The sequence below is a fragment of the Anas acuta genome, chromosome W (assembly GCF_963932015.1).
Source record: "Anas acuta chromosome W, bAnaAcu1.1, whole genome shotgun sequence".
Classification (NCBI taxonomy): Eukaryota; Metazoa; Chordata; class Aves; order Anseriformes; family Anatidae; genus Anas; species Anas acuta.
Genome location: NC_089016.1, coordinates 29,383,364 through 29,409,096, shown reverse-complemented (window position 1 = coordinate 29,409,096; position 25,733 = coordinate 29,383,364). Strand labels below are relative to the sequence as shown.

The 25,733-nt window shown below is 53.6% G+C and overlaps 1 protein-coding gene across 3 annotated transcripts; it reads right to left on the bottom strand.

Annotated features, from left to right (window-relative positions):
- Positions 1-765: 765 nt before the first annotated feature.
- Positions 766-24,925, bottom strand: ONECUT2 (one cut homeobox 2). Of its 3 annotated transcripts, none has more exons than XM_068665169.1 (2): positions 23,556-24,925; positions 766-10,760 (listed from the first exon to the last, which is right to left on the bottom strand). In XM_068665169.1, the coding sequence occupies exons 1-2, from the start codon at positions 24,754-24,756 to the stop codon at positions 10,474-10,476; spliced, it is 1,488 nt and encodes a 495-aa protein (XP_068521270.1). In that variant the 5' UTR covers positions 24,757-24,925; the 3' UTR covers positions 766-10,473. The 3 variants fall into 3 exon arrangements, with proteins under 3 accessions (XP_068521270.1, XP_068521271.1, XP_068521272.1); XM_068665170.1 differs by lacking the exon at positions 766-10,760 and adding an exon at positions 10,770-14,312; XM_068665171.1 differs by lacking the exon at positions 766-10,760 and adding an exon at positions 21,619-22,642.
- Between the last annotated feature and the right edge of the window lie 808 nt (positions 24,926-25,733).

The window sequence follows — 25,733 nt, the reverse complement described above, 5'->3', positions numbered from 1 at the left end:
GTGCCGCATCATGCAATCCCATTATTTACCTAAATATGAATGACTTGTTCTTGAGCAAACATCCTGACTGCTATGATGTAGACAGCAACTTACCACTGACTGAGGCTTTTTTTTATTGATATTATTTTTCTTGGGAAAACCAGAGGCCATAGGAAAAGGGGAAGGACAAAACTGATGAGTTTGGTGACCCGTCTTTGTTCTTTCCTCCTGTAGCTGGTTTGCCCTGGGCAGCAGCCCAGTCCCTCATTGCCACTAAGCCTGAGTTCCCTGTCCCGCGAAGACCTCAGGTGGTGGCACTGGAGTCAATGTGGCTGCCTTGTGCCACATGTGATGAACAGGAGTAAAGGTTAATGCACTGGAAAATCTTTGCAAGATGAGGTCTGGGAGAGGAGGTTTGCAAAACCGTCCGCTTGAGAAATCATCTGCGGGCTAATTAGGTTGCTTTTCCTCATGCCCTGTTTTTCCCCTGTTCTATAATGCATATCCAGCATTAGCTACATGAGCTGCCTTCACAGATGAACATGCCTTTTTTTTTTTTTTTTCCCCAAATGCTTTTTGCTCATACTTGTCCTGATCCTACATGCAGTGTCACATTTTTGGGATGTGGCCCTGTGTTATCTGACTGCCCGGCTCTGTTTCACCCTGCTGCACCCCGGGGCTGCTGCTGGCCTGGTGGGGAGCAGCACGGGGCTGTGGTGAGGGGCTGCTCGCTGAGAAGGCACCTGCAAAGAACAGGAACGGGTCGTCGCACAAGGAAGCAAAAGCGTTGTTTTCCTCCTTTATTGAACTTTGGCAAATAATATGTGTGTGTGGTTTTTACATCAATAGCTATAAATAAAAATTTGAAAACAATGTAATACTTGTCATTAAGATAAAGGACATCTATTGGCACAAATCATTGAGTAAAAACCCTTTAATGATAAAATAACATTCACTCTTTAGCTACTTTATTTGTCTGAAAAACTCAGCTTACACTCAGTTCAACATATCACCTTCCACAAAGTTAAAAAATGACATAAAATGGCATAATAAAATATACGTTAACTTTCATAATACAAGTACCTTGGAAAATTTTGGTAAGCTGGACCACCTACTGCTGAGCACAGTAGTGGACATTGTCGTCATCTCACATACTCCTCGTTTCCTTTGGATTGCAAAATGCGTGTGAACGTAACGGGGAGATACTACGAGGACCGCGGTGTGTATGAGTAGTCTCGGGGATCTGTTAGCATGAGTTGAGTTTACTGAAACAAGTAGCGATTCTGCTTATTGCGGAAGAACATATAAAGCTTTTTGGAAGATTAAACACTATTACAATCATTAACTGTCTTACAAAAAAAAACTATTTAAAATTCTTGTATCCATTACTGTCTTTGGCAGATAAATAAGAAAAAAAATAAACGGACTATATTACAAAGCTTTCATTATCACAATCTACTTTATAAGGCCAAATAAAAATATGTTTCTTTGCACTAATGAAAGCACATCTCTAGTATATCCTTAATGACAGACAATATAAACACTCTACGGACGTTAACTTCAGATGTCTCGGTAGAAGACTGCGACTTTTTACCTCCTGTTCCCTAAGTTGCACTCTTCTACGCAAAGTAAAGTGTACTCAGTAGTTGATTTGGCTTTATGCTTAGCATGATCCGAGAATCGGGGTTACCTTAAAGGTCTGAGGCTGGGCCCGGATATAAGGGACAATAAATTTGCCAGCACTGTAAAACTGGGGGCTCTTGAGAGCAAAACTAGATAGTGACACGAGGGATAACTCAAACGGGGCATAAACCACAGTAATAAATATTAACCCGGAGCGAAGGGTGGCAAGCGGTGGTGAAGGACACCCTGCTCGTGCCATGAGGTCTGCTAGCGCCGAGCGCTGACCTCGTCCACCCTGCAGCGAGCCAGCCCCGGGCCTGCCATAAAGCCAAATAACTCCTCGTCTTGGGAAAAAATGCACAGCTGGCTCCGGCGTCACTAACAGGCGGGTTTTCAAGAGACCGACTCACAAACCGAATTGGCTGGGAAGGACGGCCAGGTGGCCAGATTCTGCTCAGATAAAGGTTTAGTTTAACCGGGATTCAATTTGAGTCGGGTGCGTTCGGAGCACAGATAGCTCAGAATTGATCTGAACACCGGCATTTATCGGTACGTAACTGGATGAGGCGGAACTGTGCATGTTTTCGCAGTTTAAATGTATACACGACTGCTCCACGACTGCTAACAGATAACAGGCTCCCATGCATAAATAAATACCATTAAACCAAAAGATCTATTTTCAAATTCAAGAAAAGAAGTTGCCATTAAGAACCACGATGCATCACACTGCTAAGTTTTTTGCCTCATGCATAAAAATGATAGCACTGATTGGCAGTTGCTAATTATAAAACTACACCGTAACACAGAACAATTAGCTGTTCAGACCAAGTAGCACAAATGTAGAAAATAATCTTTTTTTTTCTTTTTTTCATTTTTTTTTTTCAACAGAGCAAATTAACACAGATTGTTTCTTCAGCAAAATATGAAACTGTAAACTTTGGGCTCATTCTGCAACTTTTCCTCAATCCATAATAAACAAACAAAAAAATCCAACGGGAAGAAAGACTGACGTACATTTTTAAGCGCACCTTTTCGTCTATTACAAAAGCACAACCTAAAACGTATAAAGCTTTTTTTTTTTTTTTTTTAAATCACAGTTACCAAAAAGAAACAGTGAATAATTTATTACATACGCTATAATAACATTACTCTAAACAACTATTATCTATGAGGTATATCTGAGAAAATTCGGTAAGGGATTGCACGGTCTGCGTTGCCAACATGCCCAGGTATATATTAAAGCTTTGGAACCATGAAGAAATAGAAAAGGAGGAGAAGTGAGGGCAGGGAGAGGGACAGGGAGACAGAGATGGAGACGGAGAGAAGTGGGAGAAAGAGAAAAGAGAAAGAGGAGAGGAGAGGAGAGGAGAGGAGAGGAGAGGAGAGGAGAGGAGAGGAGAGGAGAGGAGAGGAGAGGAGAGGAGAGGAGAGGAGAGGAGAGGAGAGGAGAGGAGAGGAGAGGAGAGGAGAGGAGAGGAGAGGAGAGGAGAGGAGAGGAGAGGAGAGGAGAGGAGAGGAGAGGAGAGGAGAGGAGAGGAGAGGAGAGGAGAGGAGAGGAGAGGAGAGGAGAGGAGAGGAGAGGAGGAAAGGAGCCTTTGGTATTATTACAAGTTTGTTCTTTGCAGGGTTGCATTGCAAAGCACCACAGTACAATAAGCCCACCAGGTACGATATGGCGGCCCAGTTGAAGCTGAGGTATTCACAGGAAGAATAAAAAAAAGCACAGAGAGGTCTAGACTGGCAAAATCGTTGCTTTGGTTCAAGCAAGGCACTCGTCCCGTGGTAATGTCACACTTTGCAAGTGAAGCATGGGTCTGGTAAGAAATGCAATCGCTGTAGAGGAGCCTGCCAATTCTGAGTATTTTCTGTGCCCAGCCCGTCACCGATCCTTACGGCGGGGTGGCAGAGGGCACGGCGCGGGGGTGTCGAGCACAGGGAACCGCTCACCTCCACCACACTGAGAAGGCATCCTGAGAATCATTATAGCTTTTTACTGAAGGAATATATAGAGAGAGATACAAAAAGCACACTTGTCAAGTCCCTATCTTTTCCAATACAGACTTTAAAAAAAAGTGAACTAGGAAACAAAAGGCAACATTTAATTAAAGCGGAGCTTTTGTGTTGAGCCCTGGGCAATTTGTCGGTGGGGGCCCAACCGGCGTTGCTCGTGCTGAGTGCTTGGTGAAGGGCTGCAGCCTCCCGCACGCCTGCCTCGTGCCGCGGGCCCTGCGCGGCCTCCCCTCATCGCACAGCCCCGCCGCGCTGGGACAGGGCCAGGGGCTGCAGGCCGGCTTTATGGCTCGGCCAGAACCCTGTGCCCGGCACCTGGATGAGCGTCTTTTTTCTCCTTTTAGCCTATCTACTGGCCCGTGCAGACCTTCTCGCTGTCAGCGAGCAGCCAGCCGTGCCCGCAGGGACGGGCTGTGTGAGGAAGGAGCCGCGTGGAAGCAGCCGCACCTCGCTCCCAGGGCGGCGCCTTCAATCCTATCAGCGGGATCAAGGAACACGCAGCAAAGGGCACCGCTCACTCCCCCACAGCCAACTTTTATGTAATCACTTAGGAACATGAGACTAATAGAGCTTAATGTATCTTTGTTTCACGGCTACCTTGAGAAAAATAATTAATTGATTTTCATCTGAAAACTGTAAACGACAACGGCAACGTGCACAGGGCCGGCGGCAGCGCCCAGGCCGGGTGCAGGGAGGCTGGGAACCACCTTGGCACCGAGCCGAGGCGCTGCCGACACGCACACAGCCAGGGAGAGGTGTGAGGAGGCCACAGCTGGGCAGGAGGGAGCCCGTGGGGTGTTCTGGGTGCCTTGGGCCATGGGGAGGCTGCTTTCCACATCCCTGCTCTGCGCTGAGGGACAACGATGTGCCCTTGGTAGCCTGAACGCAAGCATCCTCCCTCAGCATCCCCCCTCCCCAGCTGCTGGCACCTCCAGGAGGTCAAAGGATGGACAGGAGCCGCTCCTCCCAGTGCCTGGGGCTCTGTGAGCACAGAACTGATGCTTATTTTCCAGCTGGCCAGAACTCGCTAGACAAATCCTACCCCTTTGGGCTGGCTGTGCACAGCGGCTTTGCTAGCCCCGGGGCTGCTGGACCAGCCGCTTGCGTCGCCTTCCAGCATCACATCAGCCCTGCCCTCGTCCTGCTGCTGCTGCCAGAGCAGAGCCACGGGCACCCCAGCAGGAGCTCTGTGCACAGCGGGCAGCAGCCTTTCACCAAGCACTCAGCTGCTGAACGCGACCCCATCCATCTCCAGGCCAACACAGTGCTCCGGCCACTGGGACTCGGTGAGAGGGGCAGGGGTGCGAGGGCTTCACGGCGCCCAGCCTGCTCCGCTCAGCCTCAGACGTTTTTGGCTGGCAGAAAGGCAGAAGGTAAACACAGAAAATTGCATCCTCAGAATTAGCAGCTTCCACGAGAAGTAGTTCTTTGGGGTATCTGGGTTGCAGCTGTACATTACTGTATGTAGGAGAGAGAAGTTAAAACTATAAAAGAGCACAAGCAAAATGCAGACCGCACAGAGAAAGAAATCTTTGGTATCTTTGGTATCATCAACACGATTAAAATTACAAATGGAAAAAGTCAGTGAGGTAGCCTCTTTGGTTCTCACTAGAAATAGAAAGGTTTTTTCTTTTTTTCTTTTTTCCTTTTTTTTTCTTTTTTCTCTTTTTTACACACACAGAAGTTCATTCTTGGAAGCAGCTAGTTTAAGGGTTTCTCTCTTTTTGCTTGGCATGTATTATTTTTCCCCCAGCTTAAGGTTTAAGAAGCCACAAAGTTCAGGCAAAGTATCTCAGTGTCTTTTCTTCCTATTGTTTCTGAATGCACAGTTTCAGGTTGAATATTCATTGCTTGTCCTCAAAATTTGCTCTGTTTTCTGACAAAAAAAAATCTGTAGTGCTTTAAAGGTAATTCTAATAAAAAATAAAAACTATACAAGGGCATCCTTAGATGATGATGAATAAGTTAAATAAATAAATTATATTATGAAGTCTTTATGTGCCATAATAAAGGTACGTTGCACTTTCTGATCACATGGGAAGAGATTAACTTAAATAATTTAAATTTTTATATTTAACAATTAAAATCAATTAAAAGAAGAACCTAAAATTAAAATCCTGTTTTATGTAACTTGTCATTTTCCTCCTGTCTGTAACAGAACTTGGCTGCTTTATGAAGCAAAACTAATTTTTAAGTGTATTTACTAACATAGGCTTGCATCTCTGATGCACTAAGACAGTAAAATGGATAAATAAGCAAAATTAACCCCAAATTAATGAATGGTGGAATTAAATAGTTTTGAATATCTAACATTTGACCCTGATCCTGTAGTCTGCTTTCAGGCAAAACTCCCATTGAACTTTAAAAATAAAATGAAACTCGGTGGGATTTAGACTGAACAGAGATTTCAGGACCTACTCTAAGGCTAAACTAAATAAATTACATTACCGATAGATAATATACTGGGTTAAAACCCACAGGTGTCTGGAAAAAAATAAAACCATTTTAAACTTTGCATTTTAAAAAAATTAAACAATAAAAATTCCCCTTAATAAATATAAAGGAGGCCAAGTATAAAGTTTCCTCGTGTCTTAAAAATACGTACGTATTGTGACAAGCAAGAAAAACATTGTTTTGTTTTTTTCCAAAGCTAACACACCCTTTCCAATACCATGTCATTACCGTATTTTGTTTTGGAAGAGGTGATCCCTATTCCCTCACGTAGGATTGAGAGTAGTTTGCTGGTTTAGTCCTTCTCAGGTCTTTGGATTTAGCTTTAGTTAAGAGAGATCCAGAATAAAGCTATTCAACCGAAGTAATCAAGCACATTCTTTGTTCCTTCACAGGTGATTAAATAATATCCAGGGTTTCTTGAAAGTTGAATTCATCTTGGATGTGCCCATGATAGTAACTCCAAGTTCACAGTAAGGAAGATGCTGGGATACTGGCTGTACAAACTAGTCTCTCATATCAGAATAAATAAAAGGAACAAGTTACATTACATAGCTATAGAGATTCATAAATATATGGTATATAAACGCAACATATCTGAGTTTTGTGTTTTTTTAAGTATGAACAGAATATAGCATATATTGTATGTGTGTACATACAAATATATCTACCCACAGCATATTTTATCGACACTCCTCTTCTGAGTCAGCTGCTACATAAATGCCTACAATAGGTGACAGTGAAATGGAAGACAACATGGGGCCACGAAAGATGCAGGGATAAAAAATGCAACAGCATTTTCAGATGTTCAGATGAAAATGAATTTTGAGAGATACGAAGGAAACACGGGCAGTTATATTTGCAATCCCTAGCACAGAGAAGGCTCCCACACGTCACTAAACAAATACTGTCGTATGGGCAGTAACATCTTCCTCAGTACTACACAGTTATGTTGCTTCCAGTGTGAGGCTGCAGATCAACATTTGCAAGATCAAGGCAAGAATTTAAGTCATAATATTGCATAACAAGAACTTCCACAGTTTGGAGATAATTAATAATTTCATACTTTTTTTTTTTTATAATTCAGTATTTGATCTGTACTTTGTCACAGCTATTGGTACGAACTCTAAAATGAAATAAAAAGAACAGGTTTTTGTTCATAAACTCCATGAGAACAGGACACGCTCCTCCTTGCCTCTAAGGCATGTGGTGCTCAAGAGGCTAAATCTGCCAGCCTGTGGCTGTTCCTAATGCAAAGTGACCCCAAGTCCTGCTCTGCGGCAGGGACACCGGCTGTCAAGCACACTCCTGATGTGACGCCCCAGACTTGGCTCTTCCGAGATACACTTCTCTGCCTTGCAATTGCAGTGAGCTAAGGGAAGGTGGGGAATGGCATTCAGGGTTTCTAACCCGTGCCGTGTCCATTCTTTGTATGGGTACAAAGGCGTTATGGAATGGAATGAGAGAAAACAATCTGGAAAACAGCATTGCACAAGGCTGCTACGAAACGCAGTAAAAAACTTTCAGAATGAGAAATTTCCCACGAGGTCAATGCCACGCTCACCGTGTGTACGTGGAGGCCGGGAGGCATGGACCCCTGAGATGTGAACGAGGGAAAAAGGGAATCTGGTCACAGCCCCCCGGCCGGGCCCTCGCTCTGCCGCGTGCTGACAAACTCACACGCCTGGAGGCAGCATGCACCAGCCCAGACCTGAACCGTCTTCTTTCCAACTTTATTCCATGCCTGACTAGGAGGCTTTTTGGAATCACATTCGATCAGTCTGGGAAATCTGTGTTTAAGGAAGTTTTAACTCCCAGAGCTGGTACATGCTGTCAGTTTAGCTGCTGTGAGGATCCTGAATTTACTTCTCAAAACTTCCCTGTCCTGAGCAGGCACGGCTTTTTGATTTTTTTTTTTTTCAAAAGTAAAAAATGGAAAATGACTGCAGCAGTTTGACAAAGCAGTTAAGAAAGGACCTTTCATTTAAATGTAGAAATGGAACAAAATAATACCCTGGGTAGAGCTCTGCTCCTGAATTTGGTTTGCCTGTCATGATTTGCATCATCGTGACTGTGACAAAATAATATGTCAAAACACATTCCTGATTTGTCACATGAATTGCTGAAACCTCAGTTACGGTTCAGATCAGGATCTGATCATAATAAGCCAGGCTGTACCGGTGCTCAGCACTTACAGTGAAATAAATCAGTACATATATTGCAAGTTTTATCCCTGGGAATGAGGAAGAGGGGATATAGGTATTTCAACTGTTTTCACATAAAGGATGGGTGTTCAAAGCTCTAAACATACAAGAGATCAACTCTATCTGACAAAACAAGGAATATCCAACAGACACGCTTTTTGTACGTGGCTCCAGCTAGAGCAGACGTCCCAGTTTAGTATCCCAACATCTTACACTTGGAGTTCATGCAACTCCTGGAGAGATTCCGTGTGGGGTAGAAACAGGAAAAACATAAATAAACCCACCCTTTGTGTTGCTCAAAGAAACAGAATCGATTACCTTTCCACAGTTCAATGGTGCTACACGCATTTCAGTCGTGCAAGAGGAGATAATGAACTGAAAAAACAGTTGTGAGAATCCTCATCTTTGGTATTGTAGCTGTTGAGGTTTTGGTTGCTCTGTTCCTTGTTCTTTTGAAAAAAACTGCATAGGCACAAATTAAAGACAATCTTCAACTTTAAGATCACTGAGTTGTCAAATGAAGCAGCAATCATACTGGCTTTACGTTGGTTTTGTTCTTGTCAACCCTTCCTTTGCAATCTGCTTCCTAAAATGTCCAAGATGTCTGTCAAAACACAGTGTGTTACTTGTTCGCTTCCTGACGTGCTTCCTTGTTTTTTTTTTTTTTTATTTTTATTTTATTTTTTAAATGGAACAAGTTTGTTGCAGAAGAAGTAGGTGCAGAAAACGTTTCTTTGGTTTCGATTAAGTAGTACATAAAAAAAGTCTCAAGTGTCTCTAAAGAAGCATGACAGCGCTTGGCTTGCTTTCGAACCCCGGGCCGTGCTCCGAAGGGGCCGTTCACTGGTAAGGACGCACATCGAGGGACCGTGGCCGCTGCGGCCTTCGCTACTCGACGACTGCCGTGGCTGCACGAGGCGGCTGGGACAGGGACAGCTCCGCCGCGCCACTCGGGACTTTTTGCTCCCGTGTTTTTGTCAGCGCTCACTTTCTGCTCAATCGTACAGCAAATGACCGTGAGAGATTGAGGAACGGGCTGGCGTTTGCGAGGCTTTCTGGTCTCTAAAAGGACGACCACGCTAACGATGACGAAAAGAAAACGGCGAGTTACAAATATCTTTGGCTTGCAGAAATCCTGTCTCTTTGGTGTGCTGTGTTCTCGTCAGCTTCGACGGACTGGTGGACGAAAAGAACTTAAAATGTAATGGGCTTAGATGGCGTCTTTAAGTCAGACGTGGCACATCTAACGTGCTCAATGACGTTTGAAGGGCTTCTTTGTGTTTGTTTTTTCCTGCTTGAAAGTACCATAAAATTCCCATAAGGATTTTCAAAAAAATGAACAAAAATACACTGAACGCTAAATACTTCTCAGTAACAATGAGACTACAAAGGAGAAACTAGATTCCTGGTAACTGAAAAGGGCTTATTAATGACCTAAAAAAATCTAGATCTTTCAAAACGTTGTGTTTGCTCCATGTACTGTAGCAGTTAAATTGACCTCCTGAGTGTGCATCTGCATTATGTACAAACACAGAATTTGTGACAAACTGCAAACTGTGCTTGAGACTGTGTAGTCACATACTTTTTCGCTATCACCTTAGTAAATTAGAATGCATCTCAAAATAACAGCTGTAGTGAGTCCAGGATCGTACCTATTTCTATAGCTATTGTCTTTGTGCTTGATACTTTGAGCTCAAGTGACTTGAATTTTTCTGATCCAAGATCAAGCTATACTCACTGATTAAATCAAAGAAACTAAAAAAAAACAAAAAAGAAACCTGTAAATTTGATCTTTTTTTTTTTTTTTTTTCCCTAGAACACTTAACAAAACCATGCCTGAGATTTAAAAACAGGTTCTTGGACTCTTTAGCGTCTCCGTGTCAGACTTTGTGCTCCGTTCTGGCGCGGCGGTGCGGCACCGGGCTGCGCAGCGCCCGCCAGCCGGGGCTCGGGGCTCAGGAGAAACTTGCCTCACGAACGGCTCTCTTCCTTCAGACCTGCTTAGCCTGTCCTGAGCATAGTATTACATAGAAAGAGGTTAGTTTTTCGCTTGCGCCTTCTAAAACTGACTAAAAGCCGTACAAAGTGTCCTCTGCTTGCAGTAGGCTAGGACGAGTCTCCGGGAGGATTGTGCTTTAAGTCACCAGTGAAGGGCCCCGCCGCGCATCCGCTGCCTCGGTGGCTCCGCCGCGCCGGCCGCTCCCGGTCACGCTTTGGTACAAGTGCTGGGGGCCGAGGAGGAGCCCCCGGTGCTCAGATCGTCCTGCCACTTCTCCAGGCTGCGCCGCCTCGCGTTCATGAAGAAGTTGCTGACGGTGGTGAGCTCCAGGCCCAGCTGCTGGGAGATGGTGATCTGCATTTCTTTGGACGGGCGCTTGTTCTCCTTGAAGATGGCGAAAAGCGTTCGGCGCTGGAGGTCAGTGAAAACCAGACGAGATTTCTTCTGGGAGTTGTTCCTTTCTTTGTTCGGCTCCTGCTCTTTGCGTTTGCATGCTTGGGGAGGGGGTGGCAGGAGAGAGAGAAAGAAAGGGTCAGCACCTGCGAGACGCCGGCGAGCCCGACCCCTGGCACCAAGGAAGCCGAGCACCCGTGAGCCTTCCTGCACCCACGCTTATCATCCACACGCCCAACACAGCCCCCAGATTCGGATTTCTGCACAGTGAGGATTTTTTTATTTTTTCCACACTCTTTATGAAGCAAAACTCTGAGAAACGCACGGCAATGCTAGGATAAAAAAAAATAATTTCTCTGAATTCAATCTAGGAAGGAAAACACAAAGCACATCCTTTTCTTTTCACAACAGCTAAGAAAAAGATCAATTATCTGTGGATGCTTCCCTTGTACCACAGCATGTAACAACTCCGGATAATTATTTCTTAAGGAAACTGTACACTGCGTTCCACAAGGTGAGCTGCACCACCCGGGGAATTTCTACGGCAGACACTGAGGCAATACCACGGGAAGTCGCTGCTGGTGCACTCAGGATGAACATTTTGTCCACGTTTTGGGACAGTCAGTGCATCCACCTCCTCCACCTACTGATCCACCACCTGGATCCCCTCCACAACAACGAGGTTTAGCGCTCGGAAGGGATTCCTATTTCTTTGCACAGCCCAGAGCACGCCCCGGTCGAAGCTCTCAGCAGCAGCTTGCGGTGACCACAGCTGGGGGGAACCCACAGGCAGCACAAATCCTGCCGCCCTCCCAGCCGGGCCTTTTGTTTGTGTGTTGCCTCCAGGAGCAGACCTCTGCGGCTACTTTTTAATCCTTTACCGATGTGTCTGTTGTTTTCGCCCCGACTGCAGCTGCTGTGTGCCTGCCAGCAGCGCTGTCCTCTCCATCACAGCAGATCCTTAAGCAGCAATTACTTCATTTTTCCCGAAGAAGCTTGGAAGCATTGCTGAGACCAAGCATTGTGTTACACGGCACGGCACGGTCACACCTCACAGGGCACCCCACCAGCACGCCTGGCTCTTCCCCTCTCCTTTAGCTGCTCCCCGTGGTGTCCCCATCCCTGGGCTCTGTTCCTCATTTCTCTGTCCCCAGGCTCCTCCTGGCACACCACACAGCTCTGGCGAGGTGCCTGCAGCCACGGCATGGGGCTGGGGGCCAGCTGCACCCCGGGGCGCAGCGCAGGGCGAAGGCAGCCGGGAGCACCCGCGCCAGCGCCTGTCCGACGGTCAGGCTGGGGCGGCAGCGCCGCGCGCTCGCTGTGCCAAACGATGCTAATGGGCCTCAGCAAAATCGGTATTAATAGCTGATCCGTATTTATTAACACAGGGAGAACATCAAGTGCTGAAACCAATACCACTGCCGCAGCACATCCAGATTTAAAAATAGCCTGATAAGGCTGTCTATGCGAGGCAACAAGATAAAAAAAATCCATATGTTGACATGGTTAGGTAATGTGCTGGGACACAATAAGTAGAGTGAATTGGTAAGTGGGCAGATTTTTAAGCAGACGTATTAAATAATTCTGCAGCTCTGACGTGTGAAACGAGAAGCTGGTCCAAAAAGTAATGCTCAGGCTCTGGCAATGTCTGCAGTTAAGCTGAAGGCAGGGCTGTACATGTATACACGGCTGCGTGCCTGGCTGTGATGCTACAGAGAGCCTGGCTGTGCTGGGTGGGTACCGGGCTGTACTGGCCAGCTTCACTCCATGCATGTGGCCACATTTCCCAGGATTTCTGCAGGAAGCTGGACTATTTTTGTCATTTTGGCTGAGCCTGAGCCCGATCTTGCACCTACTTTCAGCTGTGAACTCCAGGTGGCTGCAGTGGAGCTGCCTGAGAGGGAAGTCAGGGCCGCTCAGAAAGGACCAGGGACGCGGCAGACCTTGCAGCACGGGTGGCAGGAGCACGAACCGCAGAGAAACACGATGAGCCTGGGGTGCAGTGCTCAGTGCCACACAACTCAGCACCAGCCTGAGGGCTCCAGGGCCTTGGGTGCCCTGTCAGGGACATCTGCCTCTGCCAGAGATCAGCTGGCCTCATAGTGAAGGCAGCTCCATGGGAATAAACAGGGCTGAGCCCTTCCCGACACACCTGGGTTTCAGTCGGAGATCAAATCTGAAATCCTCAAAGATAATACTTAAAACCGAGATGGTTTTCAATTGACTGGCAGGAACAAGGAACATCTGGAGGATTCCACAGGTAATGTTTTACTGCACGTCGGAGATGAAAAAGCAGCTTTCATTTTGGAGGGGCTGGATCTTTGCATTCGGCATTTCATCGAGCCTTTTGTCTGAGCCCCGTGCAGTGGGGAGGCGACGAGCACCTACCCTTGTGCTGCAGATCCTAATAGGTTCCGGGACACAGGGAGGATTCCAGTGGTTCCTAACATCACTAATTTATGTCCAGAGATACTCTGCGTATTGCAGTTATTGGTATCTCATGATAAATAATGCAAAGGTATGTGCTTTTCAATGCATTCAGTAAATACTTTCCTTGAACTGTTAAGTTTGCTCTTGAAAAGGAACCATAAAGGCAAATGTTTTTCCTTGACATGCATTTATCAGAAGAGAAAAAACGGAGCGAGCACTCTAATAAAATAAAGTTATTACCCAGGAAACCTGCCCGCAGAAAGAGAAACGTTTTAATAGTAGAAGGAAGGGAAGCAGCCATCTTGATTCTAAGAGCAATTTGATTTATTAACTGCAGTTAATACTGGATATATTCTATGGAAGAAAACAGATAATTAACAATAATTGAAAGCCATAACTGTGAAGGGAAAAGATTCATCCCTTTTGTCCACGCTGGAGTAAAGATGCTTTACACAGAAACAACACATGAGCAGATTCGGTACCGCCTCACCTGATTTTTCCTCGTGGGGAAATGCACTGATTCAGGGCCCCAGCAGGGGTGCAGGGACACAACACCCCTCTGCCGAGGCGGGCCCTTCGTGCCATGCCCCCCAGGAGGCACAGTGTGCCCTCAGCAATCCTGCAGCTAGAGCTACGGGGGCATTCAAACACAGCGAGGTGGGGGCTGGCGGAGCGAGGTCCTGCTGAGGGGCTCAGGACCCCAGCACCCAGCGCAAGCGCAGGGAGGCGCGAGGTCAGGCAGGAGGCATCAGGAGATCCCTGGAGCGTGCCCCCAAACCTGCACCCTCCTCACTGCTAAGTAAGTTTCCACAAAGATAAATATTTAGATGTTCACCTCCAAATACGCAAGATGCTCTATTGACTTTTGGTCAGCGTGTTTGCAAGCCCGGGGTTAAGCATGTGCTGAAATATTTGGCTAGATCCCCAGGATAAGGCGAGCAGAAGCAGTGGCTGCTGGTCAGCAGCCGCAGCAGCGGTTCCCCCACCTCCACCTCTCCGTGCGAGCCTTCAGCATTCCCCAGACACGTGGTTTGGCAGCCCCAGGAGCACGGTTCTGCCACGGCTCCCTACTTTGGAGCTGCTTTCTGAACTGAATGTGTGGGGTGAAAACTAAATGGTCTGCTTAGCAAGAGAAATAAGCTGGCTTCAGTTGCTGGTGTTCCTTTTACAGCAACATCTCGGTAACTGAACTTGCAGGCAGAAACACTTTGATGATGGTGAAGCTGTAAGTAATGATAATAACGTTTATAACTTGCTTGGAATTCTACCCTGTGATTTTTCACAGCTCCCCGTGGCTTGGGGAGGTCATTCGCACAGCAAAGGAGCAGAACGGTGCTGTGGGACTTGTATGCCCAGATAAAGTCACGTTTTGGTGGGCCCTTTGTGGCTGGCACACGTACAAGAGGCACTCCCAGCAGCATCACCGCTGGGTACTCTCACATCTCCACTGGTCAGATGTTGGGACAAAATTTATCATTCAGGCAAAGATAAATGGGAAATCCATTTATCGTTTAACCCAGTCCCTCACGCTAGACAGAGGGAACTCAGAAATGACACTTTTTCGGTAATATAAGCGGAGATCAGTGTGTCCCAGCTGTGATTCCTGAGGCCGAAGAACAGCATCCTGGGCTAGACCTCGCCCACAGGCCAGGCTGCCCGTGGGCCGTCGTTAAATCCAGCGACGCTACCGATAGTTCCTTTGTCCGCAAAAATACTCTTGTTTTCAGCACCAATACCTCTCATTTTCCATTTTCTCCCTCAGAAGGGAGGAAGCCAGCCAGCCCCTGCATTACGGACAGCCATAAATCCTGGCAAATCTCAGCGGCGTCGCAGCGGGTAACTATTGTCTTTAAAACTTGGGTCTGCACAGCCTGAAGTACGGTGAAATTTAACTCTGGTCATTAAAAATGGATATATGGCAACTGTTAGCAAATGGCAGAGGATTCTACTGTGCCATTACTAGTGCTGAGTAAAGCTGTTAGAAAAGAGAGATTTATGCCCGTGGACACCCTGCCGAGCCCGCCCGGCCCCCAGGCTGCGGTGGTCGTGGTGCCGGGAGCAGCCCCGCGGGGTGGGACCCCCGGGCGGGAAGCCCGAGGAGCACGGCGTTGTACAGCAGGCAGCTCGGCATTTTCTCCTGACACTTCTTCCTGCTGAAAGATGTCCAGCTGGCCCCGTCGCTAATGGCTGAAATACGCAGCTCAGAGCAATCAATTTGCAGCACGCGGCAGCGGCCTCACAAAGCCCCGGAGCAGCGCTGCGCCTTCTTGGATGCGCTGATAGTTTCTGTGAGCTGTTTATGCATGCTCCGGTGCTCCGGCCCTTTTTATAGAAGCTGCTTTTGCCACATGTAGGCAAAAATTGACTGACGGGGGCTCACCCACCCAAAGCGTGCCCCAAGCAGCCCGATGCTCGGGGGGACAGGCTGGGACGGGAGGGGATGGGGTCACCAGCACCCGGAGGTGGCTGTGGGGAGGAGGAGGAAGAGGAGGCAGCAGCTTGCTTGGGATACTGGGAACAGGTCAGTGAACCAGCCCATGACTCGTGTCCCAAGGAACACAAACACAGCACAAGTTCTGCTTCTCATCCAAACACAACCCCGACAGAAACCCAACGCCGCCCGCAGGTACCTCTGGCTGCAAACCGGCCGGGCAAGGAGGCTTTCACCACAGATCTTGGAGGATGACGCAGCCATCTGAAATTTTCTCAGAGCCACACTTTGTGGGCTGCTTTCACTGCAAAGAGGCTCTCTTTGTCTTCACCACCTCTAAATTTATTTCCCTGCAGCTTCTCAAGGTAACCCACGCCCTCTGATTGCCACTGTTTTTATGATGTTTTCACTTTAATGGCAACAGTGGCTCCGGAACTGCGAAACCAATAAACAAATGTCAAGAAGGAGCCAAGTAGAGAACAACATTCGTTTAACCCACAAGAAGTCATTTCTCCATTGTTTGTAAAGATAAGCCATGAATATTGATCGCTCCTGGGCCGTTTCAGATGGGTGCAGTACAAAGTCAACCAAACCAAGTTATCTGTCTGATGGAACTAAGAAATGTTGCTCAATTTGATTTCAGAGAGAACTCAATGTGAAGGAAATTTAATTATGCTAGTTACACCGAACACAATGAAATGACCATCAAAATGTTTTCCAAAGGTTTAAAACGTTTTTCTTTTGATATGATCCACTTAAAGCAACCTCTTCTATATCTGCGTTACTACAATCTCTTAAAAACTAGGCCTCAAAAATCAATTTGATTACCTCTCGGAATTAAGTATGCACAAATGAAAGCAATTGAGATCAATACAAATTAGGTTAAGTACTCCACTGTGTACAAAATCATTATGTAACAAGCAACAATTTGAATGAAGATGCAAATAATCACATTGTTAGGGTGCGCAGCCAGCGCACATTTATCTGCTCGTTCCCATCTGCTACACACACACACGTGCTGAACCCTCTTCATCTTTTTCCTGCCCGTGACCACCCTCTGAAGGCACTCCTGAGAAGAGAAGCTGCACACAGACGGGCTGCAAAGGCCAGGTCCTCGCCAGCCCCTGTCTGGGCACACGGGCTCGTGCAGCACCCCAAGCAGCAATCCCACACCCTGATGTTTCCTGCCGGGAATGTTTTCCTTGGTACTCCGCCTAATTTTTCTCTGCCACGGAAAGAACGCCTTTCTATAGCCAGGACTTGCATCCTTCAGCTACTTGAGAAGAAAAGATGAATGGATTTGGGGACTTTGTTCTTTTATATTGCTTTCTGGCATGTAGCGGGTCTCGAGCTATTTGTGTCAAACCTCTTGTAAATCTGCTGGAGAGCTGAAATTGGGCTGTAAATCCTGCAGGGCAGGGGCTGTTTTTTCTGCACAATACTGCACCACCGATCTCAGTGTGGGATCTCTGACAAGGGCCTCTAAGTACTATTGTAATATACTTCCATCATTAATACAGAATAATAAATAATAGATGGGGTAGGCCAATTTATTGCACTCTAGGGCAGGAGGAGAGGAGGCCTGGTGAGCGTGCAGCGCGGTGTGAACGCTCCTTGGCACCAGGCGGCTGCAGGCTGTGGCCGTGCCCCCCGGCAGCTCCTGCAGAGGTGGCCGAGGCAGGGGGCATCCTGCAGTGCTCACCATCCAGCCCTCCCACCCGACAAACCTCCCTGCCAGCTGCCAAGGGAAGGAGTTGCCTCAGAGCTGATCACAAGCACTGGAGGTATCTGAGGCATCCTCCCCAGCAGCCGGGGGATTTGCCTGCTCTCGCGCCTCGTGGGATCCTGGCCCAGGTGTGCAGGCTCACGCTGTGGCTTCATTTCAGGGCAGCAACCTCTGAGATCTTGCTCCTCTCCTGTTATCACAGCGAGGGGTGCGACCACCCCGTTAATAGCAGTGATCCTTCAAAGCACTGGCCATGGCCATACATACACGGGGAAACTGAGGCACAGAGCGAGCAGCACAGCTGTGTGACAGCTCGATTGCCTAAACCTGAAGTGTAAGTCCTGCCCTGCCAGCACCTGGGGGATTTATGCGTCCTCTTCTTCTGAGGATTCTCCCCTCTGAATGCCCAAATAGTTTCCCGGTGAAATATAACACTTCTCTGTGGCAAGAAAGGCCTGGAATTTAACGTGGAGGGAGGTGAGTAAGCACTGAATAGGAGTCCGAAATCCTGGAGAGGATTTGGGTTTGAAGGATCTTGTCTTCATTATGTCCTACCGGTGACACGGGCAGCCTGTGCCCAGGGCTGTCCCAGCACTGCGGTGCCACCGGTGCCCCAGGAGGAGCCGGGGGTGACACCGGTGGCATCACGGCCAGGTCTGGTGGCAGGGGGACACTGCCCACCGAGAACAGCAGCCGTGCCCGTACCCGACACGATGACACGTGGGCATGGGAAGCACAGAGCAGGAGGGAACTGGGGGAGATGCGGGGCCAGCAGGGGAAGCTCTCCGAGGAAGACTTCCGCGTGCTTTTCCCTGCCCTCCGCAGCTATGTGCTGCTTGCCAAAGCTTAATGCCTCGGCACAGGCCCTCGTTCTGCAATGTCCATTACGACAAGATGAGATCTGCTGGAAAATCACCACTACTCATAAATATGTTCCCTGCTTACTTAGAGATATTTTGGTCCCAGAGACAATTTGCGTTTTGGGAAACTGCCAGCCTCCCTGGCTTGTCTAATAATTCCTCTGTGAAGCATTTACCAGTGGCTCGAGTCCCCTTTTTCTCACAACGGAGCAGTTTGATTTTATAGCTCAGAAAACCCAAACAACCCCCAAACACTCTGATTTCTTTTTTGATTGCATTTCCATCCCCCATCAGTGAGTTACCTTGTTGATCTTATCACTGGAGCCATTTGAGATTAGTCTATTTTGTATGATTTCTGCGTACAGAAACCCTCTATAAATCAGAAAGCCTTTTATGCAAACGGCTGCGGGATTGATAGGACTGGATACAAAATCTTTTTCCTTGGCAAAAAAAGATGTCCTATCTGTCCCATCGGACCTAATGTCTTCTCTGCATATTCACCTCCGAAGTATGATGGGGCTTTTTGTAGAGAAGACAGGAGACATGATAGCGGTCTTAAATACAACCAGATTGCTATCAGAAGAAAGGGAGTAATTTTTTTTGTGTGTGCTCTGCCTGTTGGGGATAAGATGAGAAGTAAAGGATTTGAAAGACAAAAAGGGAGATTAAGGCTACTCATTAAGGATTTTTTGTACCTGCAAGCCCTGGAAAAGATTGCCTAGGTAGCCGGGAAATCCCCACCGCCGAGGAAAGGGGCAGGCTGTGAGGACAGGTGGCATCCCAGTGCTTTCCAGCCCGGCCTCCCCCATTAGATGGACTCTCCTCACACCTGCAGAGCCCCGTGGCCACTCTGAAGGCAGCCGCAGGGGAGCTCCTCTGAAGCAGGGAGCCTGCTGCTTTTAATGTTTGCAGGCTCAGAACAGGCGTGTTGGGATGCTGGCAAGGAGCTCATCATCGCTGAGTAACCTCGTAGGGAAGGCAGGAAAAACAGCTTGCACCGCGGGGACGGCAGGAACATGTAGTGCAAGGTGGGGGGAATAATGCACGGAGTGACAGCCCACTGCAACCGTGGTGCAGAAAGAGAAGCACGGGGTTTAAGTCAAAATGCCCCTATAAAGAGCAAGGGAAGAAAGAGGATCAGTTACTGGAAAATAATCCTTTTTGGCAAAAATATTCTCTCCTTTACACGTTCCTTGTCACAAATAAATTGTGTCAGCTTTAAAATGCAGAGAAGTATCTGAGTTCTGGATATTTCAGTTCAGATGGTGACAACTGAGATACTAGGAAAATGGAGTAGGGAAATATTGAAGAACAGATCAGAAAAACTCAGAGTGATACATCCTGACAGACTGGTTGTTTCTTTTATATATATATATAAATGGAATATATATGTATATATATATAAAAGAGAGGAAAAAAGAGGTAGAAATGCGTTTAATAACAAACATGGTCAGATTTTTCCTTGCCAACTGGTCAAGAAGCTGACGGAAACCCCTTGCTTAACAAAAACGGTATTCAAATGTCTGCAGAGCAGAAACGTCCCTGGTGTCTTCAGAAATGACGTGGAACAAGGAGATAGAGCGGGATATTGTTTCAGAACATTGGTACGTGAGAAATATAATTTATCACTCAGCCCCACAATTTACTGCATGGATTGTTCAAACATAACCACTAATCTATATCTGAAGAGAGTACTAATATTTCAAGCCACTAAACACCTTTCAAAGAGTCTTTATGCACCTGTATATTTAGTTTGACACTAAGAGATAGTTTTATACGTATTTAACACAACTGATACGGATGCCGTTACGCCTTAATTTTCAGCTGTATCTACAGACGACAAAATACTCTCAGATTCCAGAGGCAGAAAATGGAGGTGGAGTACAGAGGCAGAGGACAGACCAGCAGTGCGCCTCTAACCACGCCGCCCCGGCAATCACCAGCACTCAGCACATCGCAGCACATCCGAGGTGCTGGGGGTGCCCAGGGCAGAGCCCCCTGGTGCAGCCCCGGCCTGTGGGGGCACAGAGCCAGCAGCCCCGTGCCCCTGCTGGGACCCCCATGGTTTCCTTGGCCAGGAACAGACCCCAGTGCTGGGGGTCCCGGGGCACCTCACCCCTCCCCGTGCTCTCCCTGTGCCCTCTCCTGCTTCCTTCTCCCTCACCCCTTCCTCTCCCTTTGCCCTCTAGGTCTCTCCTTGCCCTCCCCTTGCCCTCCCCTTGCTCCTCGCCTTCCCTCTGCCCCTCCCCGCTCCCCCGGTCCCCCCCCCCCCCCCGCCCCGTGCCGCTCTCCGTGGTGCTGATGGCAGCGGCGGCTCCGCTCCGGCACCGGGGGCGCGGGGACACGGCGCGCCCCGCACGGCCCCGATGAGCCCCCCCAAGCCCCACACGGCCCCGCACGGCCCCGCAGCCGCGCTCGGGCGGGTGGAAGCGGCGCTGGCCCCGGCGGCCCGGGGTCGCCCGGTGGGGAAGGAGCAGAGGCCGCTGAGCGCGCCTGCTCTGAATCATTGCTGGTGTCTGGGTACCCAAATGTGCGGTCGGCAATAAGGTGATTCAGCAGGCAGGAAACGCGAGCGGGAGTCTCGGGGAGAAAGCGGCCACGGGGGGCCCGTGCCCGGCCCTCCGGAGCCTCGGGAGCTCGGAAACCGCATTCCTGCCCTGTGTACCCAGGGCTTGGGCTGGCGATAAGGGGCTCGGCACCTCGCAGCAGGGCGGGCGGGAGGCCGGGGCTCCGGGTGCAGCTGCCCCGAACCGCCGCTGAACTCTGCCCTCCGAGCCCGTGCTGATAAGCGCCCTGACGCACCCTGATCGCTAACGCTCTGCGGGCGCTGCCCTCCGGCCGCAGCAAACACCGAGCCCGCGGGGACGTTTCCGCGTGGGCGGGCGCTGCGGCGACAAGGCCGGGGCCGGGGGGCCCAGGAGGGAGCGGGGGGGGCCAGGAGGGACCGGGGGGGCCAGGAGGGACCGGGGGGGCCCCGCCGTCCCCTGCTGCCCGCTCCTCGGCCCCGGCGCCCTGGCGGCCCCTCCCCGGGTCTTTGCCCGGTGCCACCGGAGCGGTGCAGGCGCGGCGAGCAAACCCTTGGAGCGGGGCTCCAACCGCGCGGCTTCCGTGGAGGGGAGAGCGGATCGATGGGATCGATGCGGGAGGGTTCCCCGGCCCCGCACGGAAGGAAGGGCTTCTCCTCGGCCCGGCGGCGGCGCCGTCTGCCCCGGCCCGGGGGACCTGAGGGTGCTGCGGGGGCAGGCAGGGTGGCGGCGGCGTGCGGCGGGGCTGGCCCGGGGCTCCCGGCAGCTCCCCAGCAGGGCTCTCTCCGTTTCTGCCTCCCCGCCGGGTGCCGGCCGGGCCGGAGGCTCCCGCTGGGCGCAGGGCTTTGCCCCGCTTGCGGCACATTGCGGCCGGGTGCCGGTGCAGGAGCCGAGCCCCGGCGCCGCGGCTGCAAGGCCCCGGGGGCCCGGCGGCACAAACCCGGTGCTCGGCCCCGCGCACCCGCAGGGTGACCCAGCCCTCCTAAAACCGGGCCGGCCTAAATCCCAAGCCGGCCGCCCGGGGAAGCCCCGCTGGCCGCCCCCCCGCCGCCGCGGCGCCCCGGGGCAGCGGCACGGAGACAGGCGGGGGGGCCGGGGGGAGCGGGGTGCTGGGAAGGCCGAGCACCGGCAGCATTACTGGAAACCGGCCGGATCAGGTTCCAGATCAATGAGAACTGGGTCCACGCGTTTATGTTCCCGTTGCCAGCATTAATGCTCTTTTAATCTTCTAAACATTATCTGCATCGATTTCCCTCCACACACACACGTTGGGCTTGAGGAGGCGACACGGCCGCGTGTGCCGGCTGGGGCTGCCCGGCCCGGGGCTCCGCACCCCCGGGGAGCGGCCGGGGGGAACTGGGGGGCCGGCAGCAAGGAAAGGGAAACCGGATAAAGGGGGCACCAAAAAGGCGGTGAGCACGAGCAGAGTGCAGGCGGCACGGAGCGGGAGCTCGGCTCCTCCAGGTCAGGGGCTATTTCCACCCCCTTCTCTCTTTCCGATTGCCCTCTCCGTTTTGCCGACAGCCCGCCCGGGCTCCAAAAAAGAGGAGAATCGGCCGGTGACGAGCTGCACGGCCGCGGTCACGGATGCGGTCGGGAGGCAGGAGGGGAGCCCCAACCGGGCAGGGGCTGCGGGGACCCCCCGAGGCAGGCACCCACCGCCCTGCGCGGCCCGAGCGGGGCCGGGGCTCGCAGCCCCCAGCCGCGGGGGGCCCAGCGCGGTGCTGGCCGCTGACAAAGGAGGGGACACCTCCCGCGGGGGCTGCCCCGGCCCCCGAGCCGCGCTGAGGCTGCGCTAAGCGGCAGGCAGCGGCGGGGCCGTGCTGACAGCGCCGTGGGGAGCAGAGGGGCAGTGCCGGAGGGGGCAGGAGGGGACCCCCGGAGCCAGCTCCCTGCGCTCCAGCACGGTGCGGTGCAGCCTTTGGGAAAGGTGGTGTTTGCCCTCCGCTAATCTCTGCAGGCTGGCATCAACCGACACGGCAGAGTTCCCAGAACAAACATCACCAGGTTCCTAAAATGTGTTTTTGGACACGGAGCTGTCACAGCAGGCGGCCCAGCCGGACCCCCCCGCTGCACCGCGCCTGGGCTCGGTGTGTCCGTCCACACGTGCGCTGGGCGGCCCCGGGCCCGCCCCCTCCCATCTCTCGGGGTGCGGGAGGCGAGCAGCTCCTGCCCGCACGGCCCCGGGTCCCGCCGCAGCCTGGCCCCGGGCAGGAGGCGAGCCGCAGCCGGTGCCTCTCTGCCAACATCTCCTCCGCTCTCGGCGAGCCACGGCGGTGCCGAGATGCCGCGGACGCGCACCCAGCCGACGGCGCTGCCCCAGCGCAGGGAGAGCCATTTGTGCCGGTGCCCCCCTCGCCCCGGCTCCCCCCCAGCAGCCCCCCGGCAGCCTCCCCGCGCCCCCCCGGCCGCTCGCCCCCCGCTCCTCCCGCAGAACAATAGAGCGCTGCGGCGCGCCCAGCCCGCGCCAGGGGGCGCCCGGCCGCGGAACAATGCGGGACCCCGCGGAACAATGCGGAGCCTCCGCGCCCGGCCGCGGAACAATGCGGGGCCGCCGCCAGCCCCGCGCCTCCCGGGGCCGCCACCCGCTCTCGGGCCCGGCCGCCCTCTCCCGGGGGCGCCGGGGGGCGGCCTCGGAACCGCCCGCCGAGGGTGGGAGGGGAGAGAAGGGGCCGCGGGGCTGCCCCCCGCAGCCGGGCCGGGAGGAGCTGCCCGCACCGCCCCGCACGGCCCCGGCCCCGGCCCCGGGTGGCCGCGCTGCGGGACGCGGGCCCCGCACGGCGAGCACGGGCGGGAGGCGCGGGGGCAGGCGGGGCCGGGAGGCGCCCCCCGAGCGGGCCGGGACCCCCCGCGCCGCCCCCGAGGGTCGCGCCCCGCTCCCGCTCGCCCTCCCCGGGGCTCCGGCGGGCGGCGCCGGGACCTACCTGCGAGTCTTAAGGCTGACATCCTCTGGAACTCGGGTTCCTGCAGCCATTTCCACATCCTCCGGAAGGTCTCCCTGCCGGATTTCAGTTTACTCCAAGGCTTAGGGTTCCGTAGCAAGTCCGAGAGGGTCCCCTGAGACCGGCACAGCACCCGCTGGGCGAAGATCGCCTGGGGGATGCTGTAGCGCTTCAGCTCCGCCGTGATCCGCTGCGCCACTTCTTTGGTGTTGATCTCCTCCAGCTGCCCCGAGCCGCTCACCTGCGAGCCGGACGAGGAGGGCGGCCGCTCCCGGCCGGCGGGCAGCCCGGGCCCGTGGGCCGGCGGGTGGCCGGGGTGCGCGGCGGGGTGCATGCCGTTCAGGTGGGACATCATGGCCGGGGGCGTCGCCAGCCCCCGCGGCAGGTGCTGCTCGCCCCGGGCCAGCATGGCCGCGTGGGCGTCGAAGTTGGGGCCGAGCATCTTGTCGTGGCCGGGCGGCCCGTAGCCGTGCAGGCCCTGCTGCGCGCCGTGCAGCGCGCCCAGCCCGTTGCCCAGCGGGGACAGGCTCTGCCCCATGGCCGGCATCTCCTTGTAGGGCCCGTAGAGGTTGTTGACGGCGGGCAGCCCGCGCTCGTCCCGCATCAGGGCGAAGCTCCCGCCGACGTTGCCCGACAGGCGCTGGTGGTGGTGGTGGTGGTGGGCGTGCGGGTGGGCGTGCGGGTGGTGGAACTTGTCGGACACGGTGGAGATGGGCGGCAGGGGCTGCAGCGGCGTCAGCGTGGTGTAGGTGCCGCTCATGCCCATGCCGGGCGGCGAGGGCTCGCAGGGCACGCTCATGGCGTGGTGCAGCGGGATGGACAGCTCGGGCCGGTACTCGGCGGCGCCGTCCAGCAGCGAGGCCATGCCGGGCACCATGGCCGGCCGGGCGGCGGCCGGGGCCAGCTCCTGGTGCGGCGGCGGCGGCGGCGGCGGCGGAGGAGGCGGCGGCGGGGGCGGGGGGGGCGGCGGCGGCGGCGGTGGCGGTGGCGGCGGGGGGGGCACCCGTAGGGGCCCGGCGGGGCCGCGGCCGCCGTGGTGCGGGCTGGGGCTGCCCATCAGCTCGGGCTCATGGCCGGCCGCCCCGTGCAGGCTGCCCAGCGGCTCCATCGCCAGCTCGGGGTTCATGGCGCAGGCGGCCGGCGCGGCGGCGAGGCATCGGTAGGCGCCGCGCCCGCTCCTCATTCGGGCATGGGCGCGGCGGCGGCGGCCGCAGCGGGCAGCGGGCAGCGGGCCCGGGCCGCCCCCCCCGACGGCCCCCGCGGCCCCGGCCGCTCAGCCGGACCCCCCCCGCCGGCCCCGCGCCATGTCCTCGCCGCGCCGCCGCCGCCGCCGTCTGCGGCCGCCCGGAGCTGTCCAGGGCGCGCGGCCGCTCCGCCTGGCCGCGCCCGCGGGGCGGGGCCGAGCAGACGGGCGGGCGGCGCGGCCAATCAGCGGCGGCGGCGAGGAGGGGGGCGGGGCCGAGGGGCAGAGCCGGCCAATGGAGAAGCGGGGGGCGGGGCTTCGGAGCGGCCCTTAAAGATGCCGCGGCCCCTTTGTAGCGGCGCGGGGACGGGGAACGGGGAACGGGGACGGGGACGGCGCGGCCCCGACGGCACCGCCCGTCCCGTCCCGTCCCGTCCCGTCCCGTCCCGTCCCGTCCCGTCCCGTCCCGTCCCGTCCCGTCCCGGGGCTCTGCCGCCGGGCACCGATCGCGGCTCTCGACGGCTCCCGGTGCGGAGCGGGGCTGCTGCGGGCGGCGGGACGGGGCCCGGCGGGGCAGCGCCTCCCCCGCCGCGAGCACACGGGCACGGGCACACCGACACCGGGCACCCCCCGCCCCGCCCCGTCCGTCCCGTCCCGTCCCTGCCCCGCTGCCGCCGTCCCCGTGCCCCGACAGCCGCCGCTGCTCCGCCCCGCACGGAGCTGCCCGCGTTGCCCCGGGGCGCGGCGCCGTCTGCGCTCCGCGGGGCTCCCGGCCTCTGTCCCGGTTCCTCGAGGTGTCTCCGTGCGTCCCCGCTGCTTCTGCCCCCGCTGCCCTCCCCCCCGGGGCTCGCGGTGCTCCCCGAGCTGCTCTCTGGCACCGAGCTGGTGCAAAACGCAGCTCCCCCCCCGCCCCGCTGCTGTCAGCCTGCGGTGGGAAAGAAAGAAACGGAGAAGGAAAAGAAAGCCCCGGCGTGAGG

What these genes read in the sequence shown, in the direction of transcription:
- ONECUT2 (XM_068665169.1), bottom strand. Translation starts at nt 24,756, where the DNA reads ATGAGGAGCGGGCGCGGCGCCTACCGATGCCTCGCCGCCGCGCCGGCC. An exon ending in GTCAGCCTTAAGACTCGCAG is followed by an intron (nt 10,761 to 23,555) that starts GTAGGTCCCGGC and finishes CCCCTCCCCAAG; the next exon opens with CATGCAAACGCAAAGAGCAG.